This window comes from Neoarius graeffei, chromosome 2, assembly GCF_027579695.1.
Source record: "Neoarius graeffei isolate fNeoGra1 chromosome 2, fNeoGra1.pri, whole genome shotgun sequence".
NCBI classification, from domain to species: Eukaryota; Metazoa; Chordata; class Actinopteri; order Siluriformes; family Ariidae; genus Neoarius; species Neoarius graeffei.
In genome coordinates this window covers 127,833,912-127,860,850 of record NC_083570.1, presented here as the reverse complement: position 1 = coordinate 127,860,850, position 26,939 = coordinate 127,833,912, and the positions used below count along the sequence as shown (strand labels likewise).

The 26,939-nt window shown below is 42.9% G+C and overlaps 1 protein-coding gene across 1 annotated transcript in view; it reads right to left on the bottom strand.

The window, feature by feature from the left end:
- Positions 1-26,939, bottom strand: part of LOC132870934 (uncharacterized) — a 126,884-nt gene that overhangs the window by 29,231 nt on the left and 70,714 nt on the right. The window contains exon 6 of the mRNA XM_060904953.1: positions 42-391. Coding sequence (XP_060760936.1) covers positions 42-391 — 350 coding nt within the window. The remainder of the gene's footprint in view (positions 1-41; positions 392-26,939) is intronic.

Below are 26,939 nucleotides of genomic sequence, written 5' to 3'. Positions count from 1 at the left end.
GCACTGATGTGTGCATTCTTCTCCCTGCTGTTGTGCCACGCCTTCCGACAGTCCGAAGACGGCATCTTCCTCCACACCAGGAGTGACAGGGGGCCTCTTCAACCTGGCACGCCTCCGAGCAAAGACAAAGGTGAGGAAGGTCCTCATCAGAGAGATGCTCTTCGCAGACGATGCCGCCCTCACCGAGGAAGCGCTACAGCGACTCATCACCTGCTTTGCAGACGCCTGCAACAAGTTCGGGCTCACTATAAGCCTGAAGACAACCAACATCATGGGCCAGGATGTCAGCAGAGCTCCCCATATCACCGTCAGCAACCACACCCTCAAAGTGGTGGATAGGTTCACCGATCTGGCCTGCACCATCTCCAGCAACCTCTCTCTCGACACCGAGCTGAGCGTGCGGATTGGCAAAAGCAGTAACAGCAATATCTCGTCTTGCGAAGAGAGTCTGGGACAACACCATGCTCACGACCAACACCAAAATTAGTGTGTATCAGGCCTGCGTGCTGAGCACTCTCCTCTATGCAAGCGAAGCATGGACCCTCTACTCCTGCCAAGAACACAGACTGAACGCCTTCCACATGCGCTGTCTCAGAAGACTTCTGGGCATCACCTGGCAGGACTGTATTACCAACACCGCTGTCCTGGCCAAGGCAGGGATGCCCAGCATGTTTGCCATGCTGACTCAGAGATGCCTGCACTGGCTAGGCCATGTCAGCCGCATGGACAACGGCCACATCCCAAAGGACGTGCTGTATGGTGAGCTGGCCACAGGCTTCAGACCCACAGGACGACCTGCACTACGCTACAAGAATGTATGCAATTGCGACCTGAGGGCAGGTGGCTTCAACCCAGCAGACCTGGAGATGGTGGCCTCAGATCGCGCCGGCTGGTGGTCCACCACCAAGGCCGTCGTTGGGGAAGCTGAGGAAAAGAGAGACCTGGTGGGGGGAGAGAAGGCTCTGACGACAGCGGAGACTGCAGACGGCATCAACAGACACCCGACCAAGCAACTTCACCTGCAGCAACTGTAGCAGACCGTGCGGCTCATGCATCGGCCTATACAGTCATACTAGGCACTGCAACTCGACAACTAATGGATGACCCCTGGCGCAGATCACCATGATCTTTCAAGATCGAAGGAGCCAACAATGGTAGAAGAATAGCAGCTGTGTAAAAGTAGACTGACCTTTAAGGAAACTATATTGACACTTGGTAAATGAATGTAAGAGATGAACTTTTATGTGCCATCATGTGAGCATTTGAAGACAGCCGGGTCTTGGTGTGGATGTGTATTCAGTTTTCTGGGAAGTGTGCCAAGGACTGCACTGTAGGTGCCTAATAAGTGGTGTCTCAGACCACCTCCTCTGTTCAGTGATGGTCGTTCCAGGTTGACAAAGATGACTTCTTTTACTCCTCTTTCAAACCACCGGTCTTCTCTAGCCAGAATGTGTACATTGCAGTCCTGAAATGAGTGTCCTTTATTATTGAGATGAAGATAGATTGCAGAATCCTGGCCTGAGGAACTGGTTCTCCTGTGTTGAGCCATGTGCTTGTGAAGCGGTTGTTTAATTTCCCCAATGTACAGGCCTGCACATTCCTCACTGCATTGAATTGTATACACTACGTTGTCCTGTTTGTGCCTGGGTATTTGGTCATTAGGGTGGACAAATTTCTGCCTCAGAGTGCTACTGGGTCTGAAGTGTACAGCGATGTTGCGTTTGTAAAAGATCCTCCTGCGTTTCTTAGATAATCCAAAAATGTAAGGAATGACAATGTTCTTGCGTTTGCTGCTGTTTTCTTCCCTGTTGGTTATATTTATTTTTCTGGTCTTGACAAAAGCCCATTTGGGAGACCTGCACTTCTGAATTGCTTTTGTTCCTTCTCTTTTCTACTGCTGTAGGAATATTCTGAGCCCTGTGATGCAATGTTCTAAAGACCCCCAATTTGTGTTCCAGTGGGTGGTGAGAGTCAAACAGTAGGTACTGGTCTGTGAGAAAGAGTTTCTGGTAGACCTCGCTGCTAAGGCTTCTGTCTTGTTTGATGTGCATGCTGCAGTCCAAAAAGGCTAGGCTATTTCCACTGACATCCTCCCAAGTGAACTTGATGTTGATATCCACTGCATTGATGTGCTCTATGAAAACTTCCACCTCATGGGTTTTGATTTTTACCCAGGTGTCATTCACATACCTCCTGAAAAAGTGGTCAAGGCTTTGTTTTCCACTTCCTCAAGCCTCAACGCCAGGCATCGCCCGAATGCCCAATTTACCTGACCAAGACATTCAGGCAGAAATATTTTAGCAAATTAGGCCTGTTCAGGCACACCTATGCTCAGCTTCTTTAAGCACAAATGATTTTCGAGCGAGTATGTTACAAAAAAAAATTAACCAGCATCCTCACCTCCCCTATAATCACCGTTTCGTTTTTTTCTTCCCGATTTGTAACGGCGATTCTGTTTGGCTTGCTTCAGACACGCATGCACATTTGTGCTTTTCATCATTAAGAGTGGTCTGAAACCAAATGAAGATGTCCAGCATCTGTTGCCGTTGCTCGAAGAAAACTACAGCTAAAAAAAGCTCTACTACCAGATTACTTGGATAGTCTTAGTCATAAAGAAGCACAGGATAGATATACGTGGAAATTAGAGTTTATTAGCGGTTATGAGCCATACAAAATTCCTCAAAACGACTGAGGTGACGGTGCAGATTTGCAGCCTAGTGTTAGCATTAGCTACACGTTGGAATGTACCTTCTTTTTCCCTGAAGAGTCCCGACACAGAAAAACAGTTTAAAAAAAAAACTACAAAAGCAAGAAAACCTTTTTGGTGTAAAGACTTTTTCCCCCAACATCAGCTTTTGGGAAGAGAATATTGCAAAAGCCAAAGCACTCAAAGAACTCCTACCTGAACTGTGGGCTAGATCTTATTCCTCCCCCTCCATGTCTCATCAACCCCAAGGGCATGTAATGACACAGCTATCTGCACTCTATCATTTACACATGGCTGCATATTATTGTTAAAACAATATCTGAAGTGTTATTTGTAAAATAACAAAACATCTTGCTCTATACTTTCAAACAATGCAAGACTTTATTTTAATTTTATCCAATAGTGGATGGTACACAACGTATAAATTTGTCTCGTGACCATTGTCATAAGGAAAAACAAACTACTGCTATATTCCATCTACAATACTTGATGGTGCTTATGAAACAGCTTTTCCAATTTTTCTTTCTGCACGACCACACTGCATGATTGTATATATTGCTTGGTTAGTGACTGTGGCAGCGGGGGCGTGGTCAAGCATCGGTCTGTTGTGACCGGAGGGCGGAGTCAGGGAAGTGGCAGAATCACTGCACCTGATGTGAATTAATGTGTTTGTGTGTCTTCCCCAGTGACCACACCCTATTTAAGGAGGGAGAGCGAGAGCAGAGGGAGAGCGAGAGCAGAGGGAGCTCTTCCCCGAATCAGATGCCGGTTGTGTGTGTGTCTGTGTTTATGTTCCAAGTGTTCACTGAAAAGTGTGACCCAAAAAAAAAAAAAAAAAAAAAAAAGGGTTTACCCACCTGAACTCTGTCCTGCCGTCTTCTGTGCTACGCCCTTGTGTAAGAACTGCTACAGTGGTGCTGAAACCCGGGATTATTTGAAGCACAGAAGCAGAACAGCCCCACGGAATCCTCCCCGTTCGCCAACCTGGTCCACGCCCTCACCATGGCCCAGCAAAGCCAGCACCAGGCGCTAGTCGCCCTCCGAAAGGAGCAGGAACAGCGGTTTGAGGCCCTGGTGTTGGCTCAGCAAGATCGTCAGGCGTTCCGGCACCTCCTCGCGTCGGCGGGGTCTACCAACTCTCCCATCGCGGGCCCGTCCCCCCTCACCCTAATGAAGATGGGCCCGCAGGACAACCCCGAGGCATTCCTCACACTCTTTGAGCAAGTCGCAGAGACCTCGGGGTGGCCAATGGAACAGCGCGCGGCACGCCTCCTCCCCTGCTAACGGGAGAGGCACAGCTGGCCGCACTACAGCTCCCCGCCGACCCCCGGCTGGCCTACGCGGACCTGCGCCGGGCCGTCCTCCAGCGTGTGGGGCGCACCCCCGAGCAACAACATCAGCGCTTCCACGCTTTGCGCTTGGAGGAAGTCGGCCGGCCGTTCGCGTTTGGCCAGCAACTCCAGGACGCCTGCTGGCGGTGGTTGAGGGCCAACAACAGCGACACCGAGGGGATCATCGACCAGGTGGTACTGGAACAATTCATCGCACGCTTACCAGCTGGAACCGCGGAGTGGGCCTTTAGTGTTGGTCTACATTTTTTTTTGAGGGGAAAAATTTATAATAAAGGCGGCGGTTAATCCTCACCTTACCCACTCGATAATTTTGGGGACGGATTGGCCGGGATTTGGGAAATTAATGAGTCATCTAGTGAAGAGTGGGTCCTGCCGTAGTTTAATAAGGGGAGGTCCTGGTGTCGCGTTGGCGGGAGCAGCTGTCACAGAGCCGTCTACGTCATCTCTGCATCAGAGTGAGAAGCCGCCGGCTCCTCCTCTCTCTATTGGGGAATCCCTCGCGGATTTTCCATTAGAGCAGTCGCGAGACGAGACTCTGCAGCATGCATTTGACCGAGTGAGAGTAATTGATGGTCAAATGCTCCAGCCAACCGCCACCCCGTCCTTCCTCTACTTCGCGATTATGAAGGATAGATTATACCGAGTGACACAGGACACTCAGACCAAAGAGCGAGTCACGCAGCTTTTGATTCCGAAGAGCCACTGGGAATTGGTATTCCAGGCAGCTCACTTTAATCCCATGGCTGGACACTTAGGGCAGGATAAAACACTAGCCCGAATAATGGCCCAGTTCTACTGGCCAGGGATTCGCGGCGATGTCCGTAGGTGGTGTACGGCATGCCGCGAATGCCAGTTAGTAAATCCAGCAGCCATTCCAAAAGTGCCTTTGCGCCCTCTACCAGTGTTGCCAGATACTGCTGACGTTTTCCAGCCCAAAATATGTTCAAAACCCGCCAAAATGCACTTAAAACCACCCAATCTGGCAACACTGCCTCTACCGTTAAAGGAACAGTCCACCGTATTTCCATAATGAAATATGCTCTTATCTGAATTGAGACGAGCTGCTCCGTACCTATCCGAGCTTTGCGCGACCTCCCAGTCAGTCAGACGCAGTAAGACGCGCTGTCACTCCTGTTAGCAATGTAGCTAGGCTCAGTATGGCCAACGGTATTTTTTGGGGCTGTAGTTAGATGCGACCAAACTCTTCTGCGTTTTTCCGGTTTACATAGGTTTATATGACCAGTGATATGAAACAAGTTCAGTTACACAAATTGAAACATAGCGATTTTCTATGCTATGGAAAGTCCGCACTATAATGACAGGCGTACTAACACCTTCTGCGTGCTTCGGCAGCGCATTGATATCTGAGCTCCGTATCAATGTGCTGCCGAAGCGCGCAGAAGGTGTTAGTACGCCTGTCATTATAGTGCGGACTTTCCATAGCATAGAAAATCGCTACATTTCAATTTGTGTAACTGAACTTGTTTCATATCACTGGTCATATAAACCTATGTAAACAGGAAAAACGCGGAAGAGTTTGGTCGCATCTAACTACAGCCCCAAAAAATACCATTGGCCATACTGAGCCTAGCTACATTGCTAACAGGAGTGACAGCGCGTCTGACTGACTGGGAGGTCGCGCAAAGTTCGGATAGGTATGGAGCAGCTCGTCTCAATTCAGATAAGAGCATATTTCATTATGGAAATATGGTGGACTGTTCCTTTAATCGAGACCCCCGGACAACCACCCAGCCTGAGTCGGGCGGTGGGGGTATGTGGCAGCGGGGGCGTGGTCAAGCATCGGTCTGTGACCGGAGGGTGGAGTCAGGGAAGGTAAGTGGCAGAATCACTGCACCTGATGTAAATTAATGTGTCTGTGTGTCTTCCCCAGTGACCGCGCCCTATTTAAGGAGGGAGAGCGAGAGCAGAGGGAGCTCTTCCCCGAACCAGATGCCGGTTGTGTGTGTGTCTGTGTTTATGTTCTGAGTGTTCACTGAAAAGTGTGACAATAAAAAAAAAAAACGGTTTACCCACCTGAACTCTGTCCTGCCATCTTCTGTGCTCCGCCCTTGTGTAAGAACTGCTACAGTGACCATCAGCTGTACACTACTTTTCAAGGTGCATTGTGGGATACTACGAGTCCACTACATAGGGTGTAATAATTCTCATTAAACATTCGGACAGCACTACAAAATGGCGAACTCACTATATAGCGAGTTGTTTCAGAGACAGGGCCTGGCAAAAAAAAAAAAAGCATTAAAGCGGTGGAGATACAAATCACTTCTGGTCACAATTTTAAGAATAAAACCAGAGTGAAAACAGGATGCGGAGATTTGTGAGTTGGGCCTTTAGGCCTGAGTTAAAGTTTTGTTGCTGTCAGAGCTAATTGTTAGAGTTCTCTCTCTCTCTCTCTCTCTAGGGATCAGAGGCTTAGAACTCAATACCATACGATTCTTCCAATAACAAGATCTCCCAGTTCAGGAAACCATGCCTTAAATAGTCCGCTATGATTTCATCCATTTTCAAAGTGTAAAACTTTCTGCCTAACATACTGCAGAGAGGGTGACGTCGGCCTGATTGGCTAAAAATACGAGGGCAAAAAAGTTTACGAGAAATAAAACAGGAATTTCAAGAAATAAATCAACTATTGAAAGAAACTAAATTGCATTTCCTCTGCAAAAACTGCTGGAGTGTGCTTGGTCAAATGAAGCCACATTCTCTGCTTCTCCATCTCTACATCTCTCTCTCACCCAATCACTATCCCCACCAATACACATTGTCACACAGTGTCATGTTTTAAAAGAAGGATTTCAGAGCGCGAAGCGCTCTGAAATCCTTGTTTTAAATGGCTTTGGTCAACAGCTCTCACGCCTTCTCTGGCTCAAAGTCTTTCACATGATTTTGAAGGGAGATTTCCTCTCCACCCTTTTATATGTTTTTCAATTTAATTCAGAGGTTTTACAGGGTTTAAAACTGCGATTTTACAGCCAAAATCCATGTTTTAATTTTTTTCTGCTGCTCCCACTCTAACGTCTAGAGTGGAGGAGCTCCTTATGACATCACTCCAAAGTTCCACTCATTCACTTCAATGGCACGGAATTTTGCCGAAAAACGGGAATACCGAACGAACGACAAGGGGTAGTGCAACCATTTTAACAAACATGCCATTCCAGATCGGGCCCTACGTTTCAGCGTTGGAATGGTGTCTATCTCGAAAGCCCTAGGAGCAGTAGTCAGGGCTCGAAATTCGCAGTGGTCCGGTCGCCCAAGGCGACTTAATTTGCCATTTGGCGGGTAATTCCTGTCACTAGCCAGCCCGGCTGGCTAGTTGAAAATAAAAAATATATATGAAGCGAAGAATCAGACACACTGTCAACTAAAGCCGCCACATATTAAGCGTATGCCATGTCTGTGTTAATCGATGTGTTTATCGGCAGGATGGAAAATACCGAAGAATTCCGAATCATATCGTGTACGAGTCAGGCTGTCGGTTTTTTCACTACTGCGCATGCATATAACGCATCTCGTTGAATATCGCGGTAATCACGTGTAGTATTGGACCAGGTGGGTGGAGCACAGAAGCACGGCAGGCCAGAACTGAGTTCTCAATGAACTATTTATTGTTAGCTTTTCAGCCTTTTATCACTTCCCAGCCACGCACGCGCACGTGTTCTGGTTGGGGAGAGAGAGCTCCCTTTTTCTGCTCTCCTCTCCTTTTAAAGGGTGCGGTCACTGGGGAAGACACACAAACGCAGGTTAAGCCCCATCAGGTGCAATGATTCCACCACTTACCTTCCCTGACTACGCCCTCCATTCACAGACCAACGCTTGGCCACGCCCCCACTGCCACATCACGTTATCAAATTCAGTAGATGTGGCCACATTATCGCCCATTTAAACACGTGTGTTTTTGTTGTTGTTGTTTACATCTACCAAAGCTATGTTGCGATGGGGAATTTTCTGAAAGGTGTACAGAAACTGCCAGAGACGGGGACAAAGCGACTTCGGTCTGAAGAGGAGAAAAAGGCCGCTGATAAAGCGTACGAGAAGGAGAAACGACAAAGGACTTATAAGCAAACGTGGGAGCAGGGTAGGCCTTGGCTACGATACGATTTTTATGGAATAATTCATTTTTTTAAAGTTGATTCCTAGTCAATATGAAGCTCCTAATGCTTTCTCTCTCATAAATGGTTAAATACAGAAAGCATGTTGGACATATTTTGAGTGCTATAGTCATGATAGTAAGTATATTTGTTTTCAATACTCATACACCAAGTTGCCAAGTTTTCCAATATATTATTATTTGTTGATATTATATTATGGTGCTCTGTGTTGTTCTCATTTATGTATTTAACAACAGTATCAAAATACTCGGGTTTTGAAATAAATGCACATTAGTCGTGAACAATGGTAACTACTCTCTTCTGCGTCATTTTTGACAGAAGTAAAATTCATACATGAACAAATTTTGGCTAGTTGATTTTGTTTGGCGAGTTACTTTGGAAGGGAACTCGTCCGGCTGGCTGGTGAAAAAATGTGAATTTCTAGGCCTGAGTAGTGGATCCAAAAAACGGGTGAAACGGAATAATAATAATAATAATAATAATAATAATAATAAAACTTAAGAACAATAGTGTGCTTTTGCAAACACACTAATAATGTTAAAATTCCGAGAAATACAGCCGTTACTTAGAGAAAAAGTCGGAATTGCGCAATTTAGTCGCTATTTAGCAAAACATTTTTAATTTGATAGAAATGGCCTTGAAGATTATTTAAATCTTTTCAACATCTAAACAGGTTTGCCGAACTACAAATCTCCCTTAGTGTATAAATAGTGCGCTACATAGAATGTGCATGGCATTATTTCATACTGAACGTAGTTCACTTAAACAGTGAAGTGATGTATTTGGGATTCGGCCACACAGCTTCATTTTAACTTACCTCAGAGTTTTAAAGCAGAACAAGGTTTTAAATCCTCAGAGCCAAACACAATAACGTGCTTTTATTTTTATAACTCGAGGGGCTAAAGCTGTTCAGGCGAGCGGCAGCTTTTTCTTCTCCAATGTTTTCTGGCGGTTGGAGAAGAACTGGACGCGTTACCGCCACCACCTGGACTGGAGTGGAATGAAGGACGCCTATGCCAACCTCACCCTAACCTCACAACCTTCTAATTACAATTAAAGGATATGGGACATGAAACATAAAAGCACGCTATATCAGTTTCTTTCCATTAAAAATATGAATTAATTGCATCAACAAATACAAAATCATCTATTAAATTCAGCAAAATCGTTATATTCGTGATGATTATATGGCATTTCTGCTCGACTTCCGATGTGCATTTTTTGCAACCGGAAGAGCCGCTGTCACGTGATCATACGTCACAAAAACTTTCGGGCACAGCACAAGCAGGTAGATGAATGGAGAAGTGGATGACAAGAAAATTGTTTTTATAGTCTTTAAAGTACATTGGACATCATGGTGTATTGTGCTGCTTATGGTTGCAATAATTCCAATGGGAAATGCCCTGGAGTAAGTTTTTTTTGCATTCCCCAAGGACCCGAAGCTGAGGAAAGTGTGGGCTCACCTGCGCATGCGCAGTAGGCTTCGCGCATGCGCAGTAGGCTTGGTAGGATAACTTTACAGAACACCTGTTGAAAAAACTTTGCACCTACTGTTTCCCACAAACTGTGTTCGGACCATTTCACTGAGGATTCTTTCAACATTAATACTCAGATACTGAGCGATATTAATTCATGAAACATGAAACAGGAAGTATAAGGATGAGAAAAAAAACAGTTTAAATCGGGAAGCTGCGCACATTTGCGCCAGGCTGCACAAATGTGCGCAGCTTCCCGATTTAAACTGTTTTTTTCTCATCCTTATACTTCATGTTTCATGAATTAATATCACTATATATATATATATATATATATATATATATATATATATATATATATATATATATATATATATTTTTTTTTTTTTAAATCGGATCTGCGTGATTCAGCCATGAAAAAGGCGGCATCCGCCGAAAGGCGCGCTGTTTGCATCCCTGCACGGAGGCCAGGGGACAGGGCAGGAATATTTTTGTTGATATGAGTGATCCGGTGCGATTTCGCGACCCCCCTGTTGAAGACCTCTGCGCTAAGCGACTGAAAGCCGAGGTAAGGATTAGTATTATAATTTTGGGTGTATCAATTATTGATTATCATAATTCTGACTCGTTTCGCCATTTTGAATGTTTTCATCTCGGACTCTGGAAGCATTGTATCTCAATCAATCTCGAAAAATATCAGCAAAAAAAAAACTAGCTTGCAACGGACTTTAGCTAGATCTATGATGAACTTTCAATATATGATACAAAAATAATACTTCTTTCAACAGATCATTAGCCTTTGAGCAGAACTGTTTTTAACTTACCAGGAAGTGTTATCCAGCCGACCACTTTCAGTTTCATGAGGGCTGAATGAACTCTCACTCTCAGAATCATCTGACCCGTCAGAGTAAAGACAAGATTCATGTGAATTTCCAGCTATCGGTTCGAATTGATAGGGTCTAACTTCACATCTCTGTGAAACATCGGGAATGTCACTGTCGATGGTGTCCATTTCGGTAACCTGTTTACATTAGATTCCCAAGCGCTGGCTCCTTGGAAAGTTTTTGTGACGTCACGGGTCACGTGACCACCTAGCTCATTAACGAACCCTTGTTTTATGCTGATGTATAAAAAAACTTGAATAATGTGATGATTTTCACATTTTTGATGCCCTGCAGTGATTTAGATGGCATTTCTTATGTCCTTTATATATAATTATGCCCAGGTAAAAATCCATGTCCCATATCCTTTAAAATGTCGTTATTAAACGTGTAGTATTACATGCCTGGACACATTTGGTTGTTCTGAACATGTCTGTGCTGGTTTTTGCTGTTAGAGGATAAAATTCTGGGGCTGCTTTGCTTCCAATGGAACTGTTGCATGGCACAAACTGGGTGGAATAATAAAGAAGACTCTTCAGAGGCACATGAAGCCAATTGCTGCTCATGCAGCATAACACACCTGCTGGTTACCCACTTCCATATGCACAAGCTCACAGACTTGTGTTCAGTGTTACTTGTGATTGACACCCCTCCCTTCCTGATTTTTGGGTTTTGGCAACATCAGAATTTGAACTCCCAATCTCCAGATGATAGGATGAATGATTTTCTGTTGCACAAATTGGGAGCCTCTGGCCAATCAGAATTCTGTCAAAATCTTGTTAATGTCTACAAAATGTGTCTGTCCAAGGTAATATTTAAGCAAATATTAGGTGTGCTGTTTTCAAAGATTCAAGATTCAAAGATTTTTTTTTATTGTCAATTCACTATATATCCAGGACATATAGGAGAATCGAAATGCCATTTCTCTCTCACCTTACTTGTATAATCAGATAAAAAATATTTATATTAAGAAAAACGATAGATAGATAGATAGATAGATAGATAGATAGATAGATAGATAGATAGAAAGAAAGAAAAGGTCAAAATGCACTCTAAAATCAAACAATGTACAAAATAGCAGTAGTGCAAATGTAACAGAGTTAAAAATGTATAATAGTGTTCGTATAATAGTGTTCCTCGTGCAATAATTTATAATGTGCAGTACTTTATGAGGGACTCTCTATGTGCAATACTTTTATAATGTGCAATACCTCACTCCATAATGTGAAACACAACACATGCACCTTACATACAGCACATGCACCTCAGGACTGTGTACCTTACACACAACACATACACCTCAGGACTGTGCACCTTACACACACCTCAAGTCTGTGCACCTACCTTACCTTGCAATACTTCATAAATGTGTAATATTTTATTTTATTTTATAATGTGAATCTCTCGTGCAATAATTTATAATGTGACTCTCTCTGTGCAATAATTTATATGTGCAATGAGCAATACCTCACTCCATAATGTGTAACACAACACATACACCTCAGGACTGTGCACCTTACCCCCTTTACACCCCCCCCTTTTCCCCCCTTCCTCTCTCTCTCTCTCTCTCTCTCTCTCACTCTACACGCTGTTTTGCACTGTTATTGGAGATGCTTTAATTTCATTGTACATGTGTATAGTGACAATAAAGGCATTCTATTCTGTATGTGATTTTCGCCATTAATTGAGCAGCCTAATGCTGTATTGGGAATTTGGAGCCTCCTTTGGAGGTAAGGTGTACTGCAGGTCTGCTGGGTTGTCCCTGAGCACTGGTCATACCTGATCAGAGAAGCTTTGCACTGCATCGGGTAGGTTCACTGTATAAAGCACTCCAGATTATATTTAAATTTCTTTATAGTAAAACATGATTTAAGTTTGTAACTTCGACATATTACATGTGTGATGTTATTTTACATGCATTGTGAGGGTTTGAGTGAAATTCGTGTCACAGACATCTCATCTCATCTAGCCGCTTTATCCTGTTCTACAGGGTCGCAGGCAAGCTGGAGCCTATCCCAGCTGACTACAGGCGAAAGGCGGGGTACACCCTGGACAAGTCGCCAGGTCATCACAGGGCTGACACATAGACACAGACAACCATTCACACTCGCATTCACACCTACGGTCAATTTAGAGTCACCAGTTAATCTAACCTGCATGTCTTCGGACAGTGGGGGAAACCGGAGCACTCAGAGGAAACCCATGGGGACACGGAGAAAGCATGCAAACTCCACACAGAAAGGCCCTCGCAGGCCACAGGGCTCGAACCTGGACCTTCTTGCTGTGAGGCGACAGCGCTAACCACTACACCACCATGCTGCCATGCCACAGACAAAGTATATTATTGTTTTTGGTTCTGCCACGGGTTTATGCAGACTGAGATTAACGTGGCTAGCTCTAAACTCCACTAGCAAGTTCTCATTCATTCCGTGGATAGTTTAGTTTAGTGTGCATGGAAGATACAGCTTAGTTTAACATATATTAAATGTATAGTTAGTCTGACACGCTTTGTATGTGTGTGCATTGCCTTTGTTTATCTATGTCTGTATGCGATGAGATCGCGAATGTTCACTGAATGTTCTCGAATGGTAATTAGCGGACACTCCATGCCTCCGAACATTCCACTCTGTCTAGCCTGCTAGCACTGCATGAACAATGAATGCATGCAATTAGCCCATGTAACGCAGTGCAACTCTGTTATTTTGTTTGCGCAGATGCTGCACGTTCAATGTACACTGGAGCTTGAAGGCTTATTTGTTTTATTTTTCTAAAGGTATGCTGCTCCAATCCAAATGTGAATGTATATAGTACAACCCCAATTCCAAAAAAGTTGGGACAAAGTACAAATTGTAAATAAAAACGGAATGCAATGATGTGGAAGTTTCAAAATTCCATATTTTATTCAGAATAGAACATAGATGACATTTCAAATGTTTAAACTGAGAAAATGTATCATTTAAAGAGAAAAATTAGGTAATTTTAAATTTCATGACAACAACACATCTCAAAAAAGTTGGGACAAGGCCACGTTTACCACTGTGAGACATCCCCTTTTCTCTTTACAACAGTCTGTAAACGTCTGGGGACTGAGGAGACAAGTTGCTCAAGTTTAGGGATAGGAATGTTAACCCATTCTTGTCTAATGTAGGATTCTAGCTGCTCAACTGTGTCTTAGGTCTTTTTTGTCGTATCTTCCGTTTTATGATGCGCCAAATGTTTTCTATGGGTGAAAGATCTGGACTGCAGGCTGGCCAGTTCAGTACCCGGACCCTTCTTCTACGCAGCCATGATGCTGTAATTGATGCAGTATGTGGTTTGGCATTGTCATATCGGAAAATGCAAGGTCTTCCCTGAAAGAGACGTCGTCTGGATGGGAGCATATGTTGCTCTAGAACCTGGATATACCTTTCAGCATTGATGGCGTCTTTCCAGATGTGTAAGCTGCCCATGCCACACGCATTAATGCAACCCCATACCATCAGAGATGCAGGCTTCTGAACTGAGCGCTGATAACAACTCGGGTCGTCCTTCTCCTCTTTAGTCCGAATGACACGGCGGCGTGGTGATGTAGCTTACAGCAGGTTATGGTCGCTGAACTGCTGGCTGTCCAGGTGGTTCTCTGAAAACAGTGTAGGCTTTATAGATAATTGGGCTAATTTTGAGGGCACTGCTGGCCTGTTAGGGAGGGACGGTATCCATCCCACTCGGGAAGGTGCTGCTCTCATTTCCTGCAGCATAGGTCATAGTCTCAGAACAGGCCTAGTTAATTTCTGACAATCCAGAGCCAAGGCCAGGGAGCAGACGAACAGGCTAAACCGACTGTCTGTTAGCTGCACAGAGTCGTCACTCAGGGCCCACTACATCGAGACTGTGTCTGTTCCCCGAGCTCAACAAAAAGGTAGAAATTTTCAGAGAGTTTGTTCCAGTAACCTAATCAATATAAAATTAGATCATACTGACTGTACAGCTGCTGCCAGCACCTTTGATCTAAAGGTGGGGTTATTAAATATTAGATCTCTTACATCTAAAGCGCTAATGGTTAATGAACTCATTACTGATCAGGAGTTTAATGTACTGTGTTTAACAGAAACCTGGATTAAGCCAAATGAATATATAGCATTAAATGAAGCGAGTCCTCCTGGATACAGTTATATACACCAGCCTCGTCTAACTGGCAGAGGAGGAGGCGTCGCGGTTATTTATAACGATTATCTAGGTGTAACACACAAACCTGGTTATAAATTTAATACATTTGAAGTTCTTCATACTCATATAATGTATGTAGCCTCGAAAAATAAGTCTACCCAGTTAATTCCATTGCTTATTATTTACAGGCCCCCGGGGCCATATTCTGAATTTGCAGATTTTATCTCAGATCTGGTTATTTCCTTAGACAAAGCTTTAGTTGTCGGAGATTTTAATATTCACTTCGATAACCCAGAAGACCCTTTAAAAACAGCATTTGTGTCCATCTTAGACTCAGTCGGGATTAAGCAGAATGTCATAGGACCGACCCATAATGGTGGTCACACCCTTGATCTAATACTAACATTCGGATTAAACGTAGACAATATAGTCATACTTCCACAGTCTGAAGTTATCTCAGATCATTGTCTCATCTCATTCAAAATATGTCTGAGTAATAATATATGCACCTCACCACGCTACTGTATTAAACGTACTTTCACATCAACTACTGCACAGAGCTTTATAAATGATCTCCCAGAGCTGTCAACTTTGATTGGGTCACTGTCAGCCCCTGCAGAACTTGATCAGGCAACTGAATGCTTAGAGTCAACATTCTGCCATACCTTAGATAATGTAGCTCCTCTAAAAAGGAAAATGGTCAGAGACAAAAAATTAGCACCCTGGTATAATGATGACACTCACACATTAAAACAGACCACTCGAAAATTGGAACGTAAATGGCATCAAACAAAATTGGTAGTGTTCAAATTAGCGTGGAAGGAGAGCTTCCTGAAGTATAGAAAAGCTCTTAGTGCTGCTAGATCAACATATTTCTCCTCCCTAATAGAAGATAACAAAAATAATCCTAGATTCCTATTTAATACTGTAGCAAAATTAACCAGGAATAAGTCCACTATCAACACATGCACACCTGCAGTATGGAGTAGCAACGACTTCATGAATTTTTTTAATGACAAAATTGAGAATATCCGACAAAAAATTCAAACTACTAATTTAAGGTTAGACAATGAAAGTGACCTTGTAGTTAACAATATAACTGTATCAGATCATCAGTTAGAATGTTTTACTCCCCTAAAAGAAACTGAATTACTTTCATTAATCTCGGCATCAAAAGCCTCAACTTGCGTACTAGATCCCTTACCTACACATCTATTCAAACAGATAATACCTGAAGTAACTGAACCACTTCTAAAAATAATAAATTCTTCTCTTATGATTGGCTATGTATCCAAATCCTTTAAACTAGCAGTTATCAAACCCTTGATTAAAAAACCTGACCTTGATCCCTGTCAGCTGTCCAATTATCGGCCAATATCAAACCTCCCCTTTATCTCCAAGATTCTTGAAAAAGCTGTGGCACAGCAGTTATGCTCATATTTACATAGGAATAACATCCATGAAATGTATTAGTCAGGATTTAGACCTCATCATAGCACAGAGACAGCTCTGGTTAAAGTAGTAAACGACCTACTGTTGGCGTCTGATCAGGGCTGTATCTCGCTGCTTGTGTTGCTTGACCTTAGTACAGCATTTGATATCATTGATCATTCCATTCTTCTGGATAGACTAGAAAATGTTGTGGGAGTTAAGGGAACGTCCCTCTCCTGGCTCAGGTCTTATTTAACTGATCACTATCAGTATGTTGATAATATATAGATTTAGGCACTGCCTAAAAGCGGAGCTCCCATCTGTTTCTGGGTTGTAGAATTTTCTTATATCATAGCCAGTCTCTTTTGTTTCATTTCTTTACTGGCTAGCACTGGCCAAGAGGCAGTGTGTATGACTGGTAATTACTAACACTGACCACTAGGCGGTGTGTATGACTAAATATATTACGTTCATTATGTCTTCTTCTTAAATCAAATCATTAGTTTTCTTTTGTTTCAGACATGTAAAAGTTTTTACCTTTACCTGACATGTTTCGACGGTGTCACTTCTGTCTTCATCAGAGGGTCACCCGGATGTTGGTGTGTGACGTGCCTTTATAATCAGCTGATGTTACGGAGGTGTGACCTCCCTGTCAATATTGACAGGTCGGTCACACCTCTCACTGTCAGTGCTGCCCCCTCAGGACAGCGCTCCAGGTGTGGGAGAGCATGTATGCCCCCTCATCCCTGTTTATTGTTCTTGGGCTACGCTTTCTGATTTCTATTGACTCCTTAATCCAACGGTGGTATCTGTTGTTCTCTTGCTGTATGATCTGAGCATTGTCCCAATCCATTATATGATTTTCCCTTCTGCAGTGGTCTGTTATTGCTGATTTGAGGTTCTCTTGTTTGTCTCTGTTCTGTTTCTTTTTCACATTCCTTTTTATATTCCTTTTTTCATGTACTAAAACTCCTTCCTGTCTCCCCAGTGTAGGTTTTATTGCATGACTGGCATGGTATTTCATATATGACATTACATTTATTGTGTTGGTCAATTTTGTCCTTAGGGTGAACTATTAGCTGTCGCAGTTTGGTGTGTGGTTTCACGGGTGTTTGTATGTTGTGTTTTTTCATGGCTCTTTGGATTTGTTCTGTAACTCCTCTGATATACGGTAGAGTCACTACTGCTTTGCTTTCCTGTTTTTGGGTTGTCTGTTTTCTTCCTTTTTTCGTCTGTCTTTTCTTTTGTTTTCACTTGTTGTGCGCCTTTGTGTATGGCCCATAGTGGATATTGACATGTGATCAGAGCTTGCCATATGTGACCCCTCACCGAATCCAGGGACACGTCGGCCGAAATGAATCCGAGATAATCGCAAAAGAAGCATTTTTTTTTTTAAATTTGTGATTTTTGTGTTTTTCCATCATGTGCAAGTTGAGATCTTGAAGAATGCAATCAGTATTTCAGATAATAGATTGTTTTGTTGGAAAAGCATACATTTTTTGTTGCAAATTGTCTCGTTTTTGTCAGGACTGTAGCCTGCTGGGGGGTGTGGGTAAATTACCATATGGGCAATTCACATGATGATTTAAGTCATTTTTTTTTTTCGCGAATCAGCTGTATGATACGGGCTGAGTGCATGGCTACTTAACTGCATACAGGCGTGTGATTTCACTATGGAATCTAAACAGAGCACAGAGGAGCTGAAACACCGCGAAGCAAACAGACACACGGTATTTACATCGGAGATAACCATTTCTAGCAAAAAAAAAAAACGCAACCTCGTTTTCCAGATTGAATGGAATACTTGAATTTTTCGATTACGTTCATTATGTCTTATATTAAATATAGTTAGTTTTTTTTTTCTTTTTTATCAGACATCTAGTTTTTAGGTTTGTTTACCTGACATGTTTTGACGTCAAAACATGTCAGGTAAACAAACCTAAAAACTAGATGTCTGATAAAAAAGAAAAAAAAAACCTAGGAATACTTGAATGATTGGATGATACACGGACCGTTCTAGGACTACATTCCATCGGAGGCATTGGTGTGTGCAAGGCGCCGTTTCTCTTTCTGATGGGGTAAGTTTATTAATCTAAGGCTGTGTGGTTATTTTTGCATGTAACGGAGAGTGTTGTGGTTTGGTTAAGCCTAGGTCACAACCGGACGTACGATTTTTTGGCCGTGTGATTTTTGGCGTTTCCCAAATCGCTGCGTTTTTTTTTTGTTCACGGAGAAAGACGTGCATTGGCCGTAAGTTTGTCTTGCAACCTGAAAAAAACGTAAGCGCCCGTAGAGTTTGTTTGACATGACAAAGAACCTCTGCGGCCGGTCTGTGGCTTGAAAATCAGCACATCACATGCGCGCTCTCGTGTGTTTCATGCGCGCTCTCCGTGCGTTTCTTGCATGTAGACCGGCCGTAGGAGCACGTACAGCCGGTTGTGACCGAGGCTTTACATGAAACTAGTGTTGTGTTAGTTGTGTCATCATTGTGCTATCTTTCTTTCTTACGGTGTGAGTAATTTTTCAACCACAAAACGTTAAAGTATACTTTAGGACTTATTTTTGCACTTCATAATTGTTTTGGGCATACTTTGCATGGAAGGAAAATTGACGTGGTGATCTTTGTTTACATGAAAGTAGTATCATGCTAGCTAGTAGGGGGTAGGGCTTTCCTTAATATCATGCAAATGAGCACCATTATGTGCCCGCCCTACACCCAGAGTAGCTGAGATGCAAAACTTTGAGGGCGATTTTCTCCCTTTTCTGTTTTAAGAAGTATACACTTTCAAAAGGCCACACATTCTTCAAATATTGTCAGATCTCCACATAGAAGGCATCATTGGAAAGCTTAGAAACTGTACTTTCTGAATCTGTCAACAACTCAAAATGCCCCCAGGCAGACATGTGTCCCTGGATTCTGTGATCTGCCACATATGTGTTGTTCTTCTGTTGCGCGTTCTGTGGGATCGGTTATGATTGTTGCACGTTCGTAGAGTGTTCTGACAACTGACAGTTTGTGTGCGATGGGGTGTTCGGACGTCCAGAGCAGATATTGATCAGTGTGTGTCGGTTTTCTGTAGATTGTTATTTTGATGTCTCCGTCGTCTGTATGGTGAATTTTTATGTCCAAAAACGCTATTGATTTTTCTGTTTCCTCTTCGTGCGTGAATTTTATGTTGCTGGTGTGGTCTATAGAGTTGAGGTGATCAGTCAATTGTTGGGTGCGTCCGACTTTCACTTTCTCCAGGATGTCATCTACATACCTCCTGCATAATGTGGGCCTGCATTCTTCTGGGGCAGATGTAATAGCCTCTCTTTCGAGGTGTTCCATGAAGAAGCCGCACATTATGGCAGAGAGTGGGTCCCCATCGCAAACCCCTCCTTCTGCCTGTATATTGTTCCGCGGAACTGGAAGTATGTGGATGTGGCAATGAAATTGAGCAGTTGACTGATGTCTTCTACTGATAACTGTGTACGTTTCTTGAGAGTCTTATCTGTTTTGAGGCGCTGTTGTACGATTTTCAGTGTAGCTTCCACCAGGGTTTTTGTGAATAGGGAGACAACATCGTGTGATATTAATATTTCGTCCTTCTCCACTTTTATTTTACTGAGTTGTTCTGCTAGTTGTTTTGAATTTTTGCAATGTTGTTCTGTTTGGCCCAGCAGTGGTTTGATTATCTCCGCAAGCGCTTTAGACAGGTTGTAGGTGACTGATCCGATGCTGTCCACAATCGGACGTAACGGTGCTCCTGGTCCGAGTCCGGTCTGCCTCCCCTTGCCTGCAGTCTGGATTATCACTGGTTCTGATATTAAAATCAAAATTTAAAGCCCCATTTTTTAGTTCATTTAATTTGAAAAATAAAAAGCATCCACAAAATTTAGACACAAACCATTATGGTTGGTTACTAATTCAGGGTCCAAGGTTTCATGGCCTAAAGAAAGGAAGAAACTTAAGCACATGCATGCTGCAATTTTATTCCCAAACAGAAGGGGCAGGCAGGAGCAAATGTTTCATGCCCTGGGATGGAGAAGAAGAGGGACAGCCATGCGAGCACAATGATTGATTCAGCACAATTGCCATTTCCCCCTCCCCACCTGGCAGAGAGAACAAGCTAAAAGAGAATTTCTTGTTTTTCCTGGCAATTTTGCCCACATGGGGGGATATATATTGGGTGTTGTAGTGACATTTTATCACATTTGGATGAAGAATACCACACAATACTATTTTATTTTCCTTTCCTTTCTTGCACAGGGAAGAGGTTGAAAATAATTATTTTTCCTTGCCTGTTAGCAATATGATGGTGGTATTTTGCCACATTTGGGTGGTAAATACCACACAAGATTAGGTGGCCATGGGTATTTACAGTAATAAAACAGCCTCATATAACAGCAAATAAGATTTTGCTTATTTCGGGTCATAAAACTCACAAATAAAAGCTTTTTCCTCTTGAATTTTATCAAGCCTCGGCCTGAAGGTTTATTTGAACCGAAACGTTGCAACATAAGGCTTGATTCATATTAGAAATGGTCAATGCACAACATGGGGATGGCGTATGACTCCCCAAGAACGTCACAAGAAACTAAATTGCTAGAGAGCATAATTTTTTGACACTGAATTTTCCCGATTCAGGGATTATTCTTCTGATTGCAAATTCCAACTCTGGACCCACCAGAGGCAATTATTTATTAATTCATTATTTATTCATTCGCCGCTGGTCAAGGAGGTAGGCTTTTGAGGTAAAAAATCACAATAATTACTGATCAAGTGGTGAAGGTTTTGGGTTAAGAAGCAGACCATTTAGAGTTTAAGAATGCAATTATGGCTGGTTAAGTGGCTAAGGTCATGGGTCAAGAATTAGAAGATTTTGAGGTTAAAACTGCAATCATTGCTTGTAAAGTGGTTAAGGTATTGTATAAAGAATTAGAAGGCTCTCAGGGTAAGCAGCCAATTAAGCCAAGTGGGGGTTTCCAATCAATTAGATTTGTTTTAAGGGCTTTTTGCCACAACCCCCAAACCTAACCCCAACCTCTACACCTAAACTTAACCGTGACCCCAGGACCTAACTCTTAAACCTAATCTCAACCACTAAAATCAAATCTTGGATCTTTACCTTCCCCTCATTCCATTCCCGAACCCCGGTTGAGGACCATCTGACTGATCACCAACCCCTTCGACCAACATCCAAGATTAAGGTACAGAAGGATTATGCTTGCTGGGGAATGTGGTGTTTGGGTGGTGGGGAGTGGGTGAGTAGATGGACTTTGGACAGGCCCATGCACAACGCAGGCCCCAGCTTATGCTGGAGCAATGGAAACCCTTCACACTAACCCCACTTAACCCTAGCCTTAGCCCCTAACCCAAAACCTAGCCCCAGACAATGACAGAAAAAAACCAAATATAACATGGGGGTACTTACCAGGCACTTGTGCAGCATCAAGCATAGGCCTTGGGAAGGACAGGACACAACACGGCCCTGGCCTAGGCCAGGATGTGGATTTTTCGTGAAACCCTAACCCCAACTCCTAATCTGACCCTAGTATTTTGTCATGTTTGGGTGTTAAATATTACAAAATACTATTTTTTTGTTGTTCATTGCACAGCAAACAAGTGAAAAAGAACTTTTTTCTTGCCTGTTAGCGATTTGAACTCATACTCAGGATATATATCAGGTACTGTAGTGGTATTTGGTCACATTTGGGTGATGAATACTACACAACACTATTTGCTAGTGGGTACAGGCAGGAAACCATCTGCTGTGCCTAGTGGCTACTGTTACTTATAGTAATAAACAGCCTTGTAGAACAGCAAATAAGATCTTGCTTATTCTGAGCCACAAGCTCTTGAATAAAAGCATTTGGCTCTCCTATGGATGTTCCATCAGTTTGTGGTCGCCAGTGTCCTGTTTTACACTGTGGTGTGCTGGGGGGGCAGCACATCCAAGAAGGACACATCCAGGCTGGACAAACTGATCAGGCAGGCCGGCTCTGTGGTCGGCGTGAAGCTGGACTCTCTGGTTACGATGGCAGAGAAGAGGACCATGGACAAACTACTGAGCATCATGGACGATGCCAGTCACCCTCTGCACACCGTCATCAGCAACCAGAGGAGCTTGTTCAGTGACAGAATGCTCCTTCCCAAGTGCAGGACGAACAGACTTAAAAACTCCTTTGTCCCTCACTTTAATTTATCTAGAAGTTTTTTCTCTATTTTCTATTTATCCTGTAATGATGCTGCTGGAATCTTAATTTCCCTGAGGGAACCCTCCCAAAGGGATCAATAAAGCTCTATCTAATCTAATCAATCTTTCTGCCTGACGAAGGTGTACAATAACAAACATTGCAACAGTAGGCTTGCCTCTTGTTAGGAATGGTATACTTAGCTTATGCATGACCTAGGGGATGGTGTATAAATCCTCAAAAACCAAGTGGCTATACAGCACAATTTTTGACACTGAATTTTCCCAATTCAGGGATTATCCCTCTTTTTACAGACCCTGACTCTGCAACCACCAAGGGCAAGATACAGAGTCAGACAATAGATAACAGAGTTGCCAACAAAAGATTTGATTTCACAAACAGACAAAAGCAACGCTTTACACACAGGAACAAAAACAAAAGAAGGTCAAACAAAACATACAAATGCAAACCCAACAACACAACCAACAAACAGCTTCAAGGGAGTACCAGGAATTCATTACACTGGTACGTCTCACATATATATATATATATATATATATGGGCGGCACGGTGGTGTAGTGGTTAGCGCTGTCGCCTCACAGCAAGAAGGTCCGGGTTCGAGCCCCGTGGCCGGCGAGGGCCTTTCTGTGCGGAGTTTGCATGTTCTCCCCGTGTCCGCGTGGGTTTCCCCCACAGTCCAAAGACATGCAGGTTAGGTTAACTGGTGACTCTAAATTGACCGTAGGTGTGAATGTGAATGGTTGTCTGTGTCTGTGTGTCAGCCCTGTGATGACCTGGCGACTTGTCCAGGGTGTACCCCGCCTTTCGCCCATAGCCAGCTGGGATAGGCTCCAGCTTGCCTGCGACCCTGTAGAAGGATAAAGCGGCTACAGATAATAATAATGTATATATATATATATATATATATATATATATATATATATATATAAAACCTGATCCAGTCACCTTGGCAAGGTCTCCACCAGATCATGTCCAGAAACCAATCCCCCCACCATTTCACACACAACTGGGTTAGGTAACTCAACGAGAAAAGGGCAAAGAGAAAGGCCAGTTCCAGCAATGTTATTGTGGGTGCAATCAGTTAATTATTGAAATTAAGTGATCAATCTCGTTAAATCAGTCTCATTAAATTTGAAGGTTAATAATTAAAATGAATCAATCCCATTGAATCATTTACTTTGACTCACTTGAAGTGAATCATACCATAGAATCACTCATCCGAAGTGAATCATTTAGTGAATCGTTCAATGAATCATTTAGTGAATCATACCATTAATCCTGGATAAATTACCAAACAGCTAGATTATGGTATATTTCCAAATTATTATAATCACTTACCATATTACATAACATATGCACCCTTTTTGAATTCTTTGAGAAGATTGGGGACTTCAGATATTGTTGTTCACACAAATAAACACAGTTTGTTTAATAAATGAATTTATTACACAAAGATAAAAAGATAATAATAAAATCAATATATACAAGCAGTGAGGTGTGTGTGTGTGTGAAAAGGACTTGACCATGTGTTTAGCCTCGTGTAGCTAACTACACGTGGTGGAGGCCTAGCTTGTTGGTAGCTAAACAAAAGAATGTTATCTAAACAGAACAAAGGATTAGCTCTGTGTTTAGCCTTGTGTGCTAGTGTGAGTTTGCTAAAGGCCCAATGGCCTAGTTAAAGTGTGTTTGTTAGGCCTGGTGAGGCCTACTGAGCACGTGTTGCTAAAGACAAGGGTATTAGCCGTAGCTAACTAAAAGCTAGCTTGTGGATTTCTAGCTGAGGTGTGGTTTATCAGGCCTGATGGCCTGCTAAGCACATGGTAGGCCTTGATTAGCTTTGTGTTGCTAAGTAGACAAAAGGGAAGCTGTAGCTAACCCACTAGCTCATAACCATACTGAATCCACTGAAATCTTGAGATCAAGATGTATAATAAGAGAACTATATGTTAGTAGTAAAGAAAAGCATGCACAGCCTATCTATTAAAAAAAAAAACAATTGAGAGAACATAGAACAAAATAAATCAACACGCTGCGTGTCTAACAGTGTAACAGATAAACCTGGGTTTAAATTCACACTATTTCAATAAAATCAAATTCCTAAGACTATCCCAATTATGCCCAAATGCCAAAATCTTACTTAATCCTGCCTTTAGCAAGATATGAAGAACTATTCGCCGGTGTAGTTTCGGGCCTCGCCGTGGGAGCACGCGAGTCGCTCGTGATGGAGGCGCAGAGAACTTTCTGGTCCAGCGGAGCACTTGGGTGGTTCCCGTGGAAAGCAGAGGATTCTTGGTCCGAACCTCAGCGTTCGTGAGGAAAAGTCTCTGATCAGAATAAGATGCACAGCGCTTTTGAGTTAAAAAGGATTCAATCGCTTCTTAACTTTTGACTGCCTGGGCTGCAGTCGTGACGTCACTTCTAATGCAAGTAAACCGGTTGTAACTCAGGTTGAGTTTAAAGATCGCGCGACTCTAGAGTTTACCTTTGCCAAGGGTAAGTAAGAAAATCGCGCTGAGTGATGGATCTTGCAAGAAAGAAGACGTCTTTTTGGGTGGAGAGCGCCTCTTTATACGTCCAGATTCATCGGAAGCCAGACGAGAGAGACAAAGATGGAAGCGTTGTCTCATTGTTTTATGTTTCCTTGTATGATGACGTAGATGATCCCGCCACGTGTGACGTAGGTCACACGGAAGTGGACTGGGAATTGTAGTTCTGACACAAGATGGTGGCATGATACCTACATTATGATAGGCTCCTCTTACATTTGTAGCACCTGCACTCAAGCTTGCCTTCCAGGATTGGTCTCCACTCCCATGAACAGATTCACCACCAATGTCGTGGGATACTCGTGTTGCCTTCAATGTGAGAATCAATCATCATTATTCACAAGTGATGGAAAAAGAGAGGAGAGTCGCAAATCGTGTACTGGTCACTGTACTGGTTTGTGGTAATGAAGAAGGAGCTCAGTATGTGGATGATGCTCTGTTTACTGGTCAATCTATATCCCTATCTTCACCTACGGTCATGAGCTATGGATAATGACTGAAGGAAAGAAAGAAAGCACAACTTTATTCATCACATTTGTGAAATTCCTCTCTGCATTTAACCCATCTGAAACAGTGAACACACACACACACACAAACACACACACACGTGTGTGGCCGTGTGGCCACTGTAAGGTTTCCCTACATGGTTGCTACCCTTACCCTCTGTGATAGAGTGACAGGGTAAGAAGCTCAAAAAGCCAGTTGAGGTGGTTTTATTACAAGAATGCCCACTGGTCAGTTCCTGCTACAGTGGTATCAGGCATGTCACACTGGATGGAGACCCCACAGCACCCTGTTGCCTCCACAACCCATACCATTAAAAGTGGAAGGATAACGAATGCATTTCTAACAGACAATGCACATCCCTGCTACCGCGTTAAGCATAATATGGGACGTAATACAAACTATAGAGATAATGAAACGTTTTCAGCTGGCAACTTGTGAATAGTAGTTCTATCTCTCTATTTCTGAAGTTATGCTCTGATCACAGCTCTTATGCACAAACACCCTTTTGTTCTTATTTCTAATACTGTGTTCTGTGCTTTGATTATGAAGGCATATAATACTTCTGTGATAGTAGCATTAATTCAGAAATATGCATTAGGATTTTGGAATAAAACATATGCTGCCTTTCAAGAAGAAAACTTCTTCCAAGTATATTTCAACAAGACAATGCAAAACCAAATTCTGCGCACATTACAAAGGCATGGTTGTGGAAGAAGAGGGTGCCTGTCCCCTCTGTCCACAATAGAGAATGTGTAGAGAATTCTGAATTCAAATAAATAAAAATTGACAGTGACCCCGTACACACCTTAAAAACTGCTTCCAGGTAGAATGAGACAAAACACTTGAAGCGCTTTATCACTTGGTGTCTTCAGTTCCAAAACATCTTTTAAGTGTTGTGAGAAGGAATGGCAAAATTAAGTCGTACATGCATTACCGTCCCAGCTTTTTTGAAATGTGATGCAAGAATCAAAATTGAAATGTGTTTATTTTGAAAATACAATAAAATTAACAAGGTAAAACATCAAATAATGTGCTGTTGTATTAAAGTGCAATACAGGTCAAATATTATTTACAAATAATTGTTTTCAGTTTTAATTTCATTTTCAACATCTCATTATCTCTAGCCGCTTTATCCTTCTACAGGGTCGCAGGCGAGCTGGATCCTATCCCAGCTGACTACAGGCGAAAGGCAGGGTTCACCCTGGACAAGTCGCCAGGTCATCACAGGGCTGACACATAGACACAGACAACCATTCACACTCACATTCACACCTACGGTCAATTTAGAGTCACCAGTTAACCTAACCTGCATGTCTTTGGACTGTGGGGGAAACCGGAGCACCCGGAGGAAACCCACGCGGACACGGGGAGAACATGCAAACTCCACACAGAAAGGCCCTCGCCGGCCCCGGGGCTCAAACCCAGGACCTTCTTGCTGTGAGGCGACAGCGCTAACCACTACACCACCGTGCCGCCCCATTTTCAACATACCATCCCATTTTTTTTTTTCATTTAGAGGTTGTAGTTTATAACAATTTTGGCTTTAGATCAGTAAATATATATACATAGTAT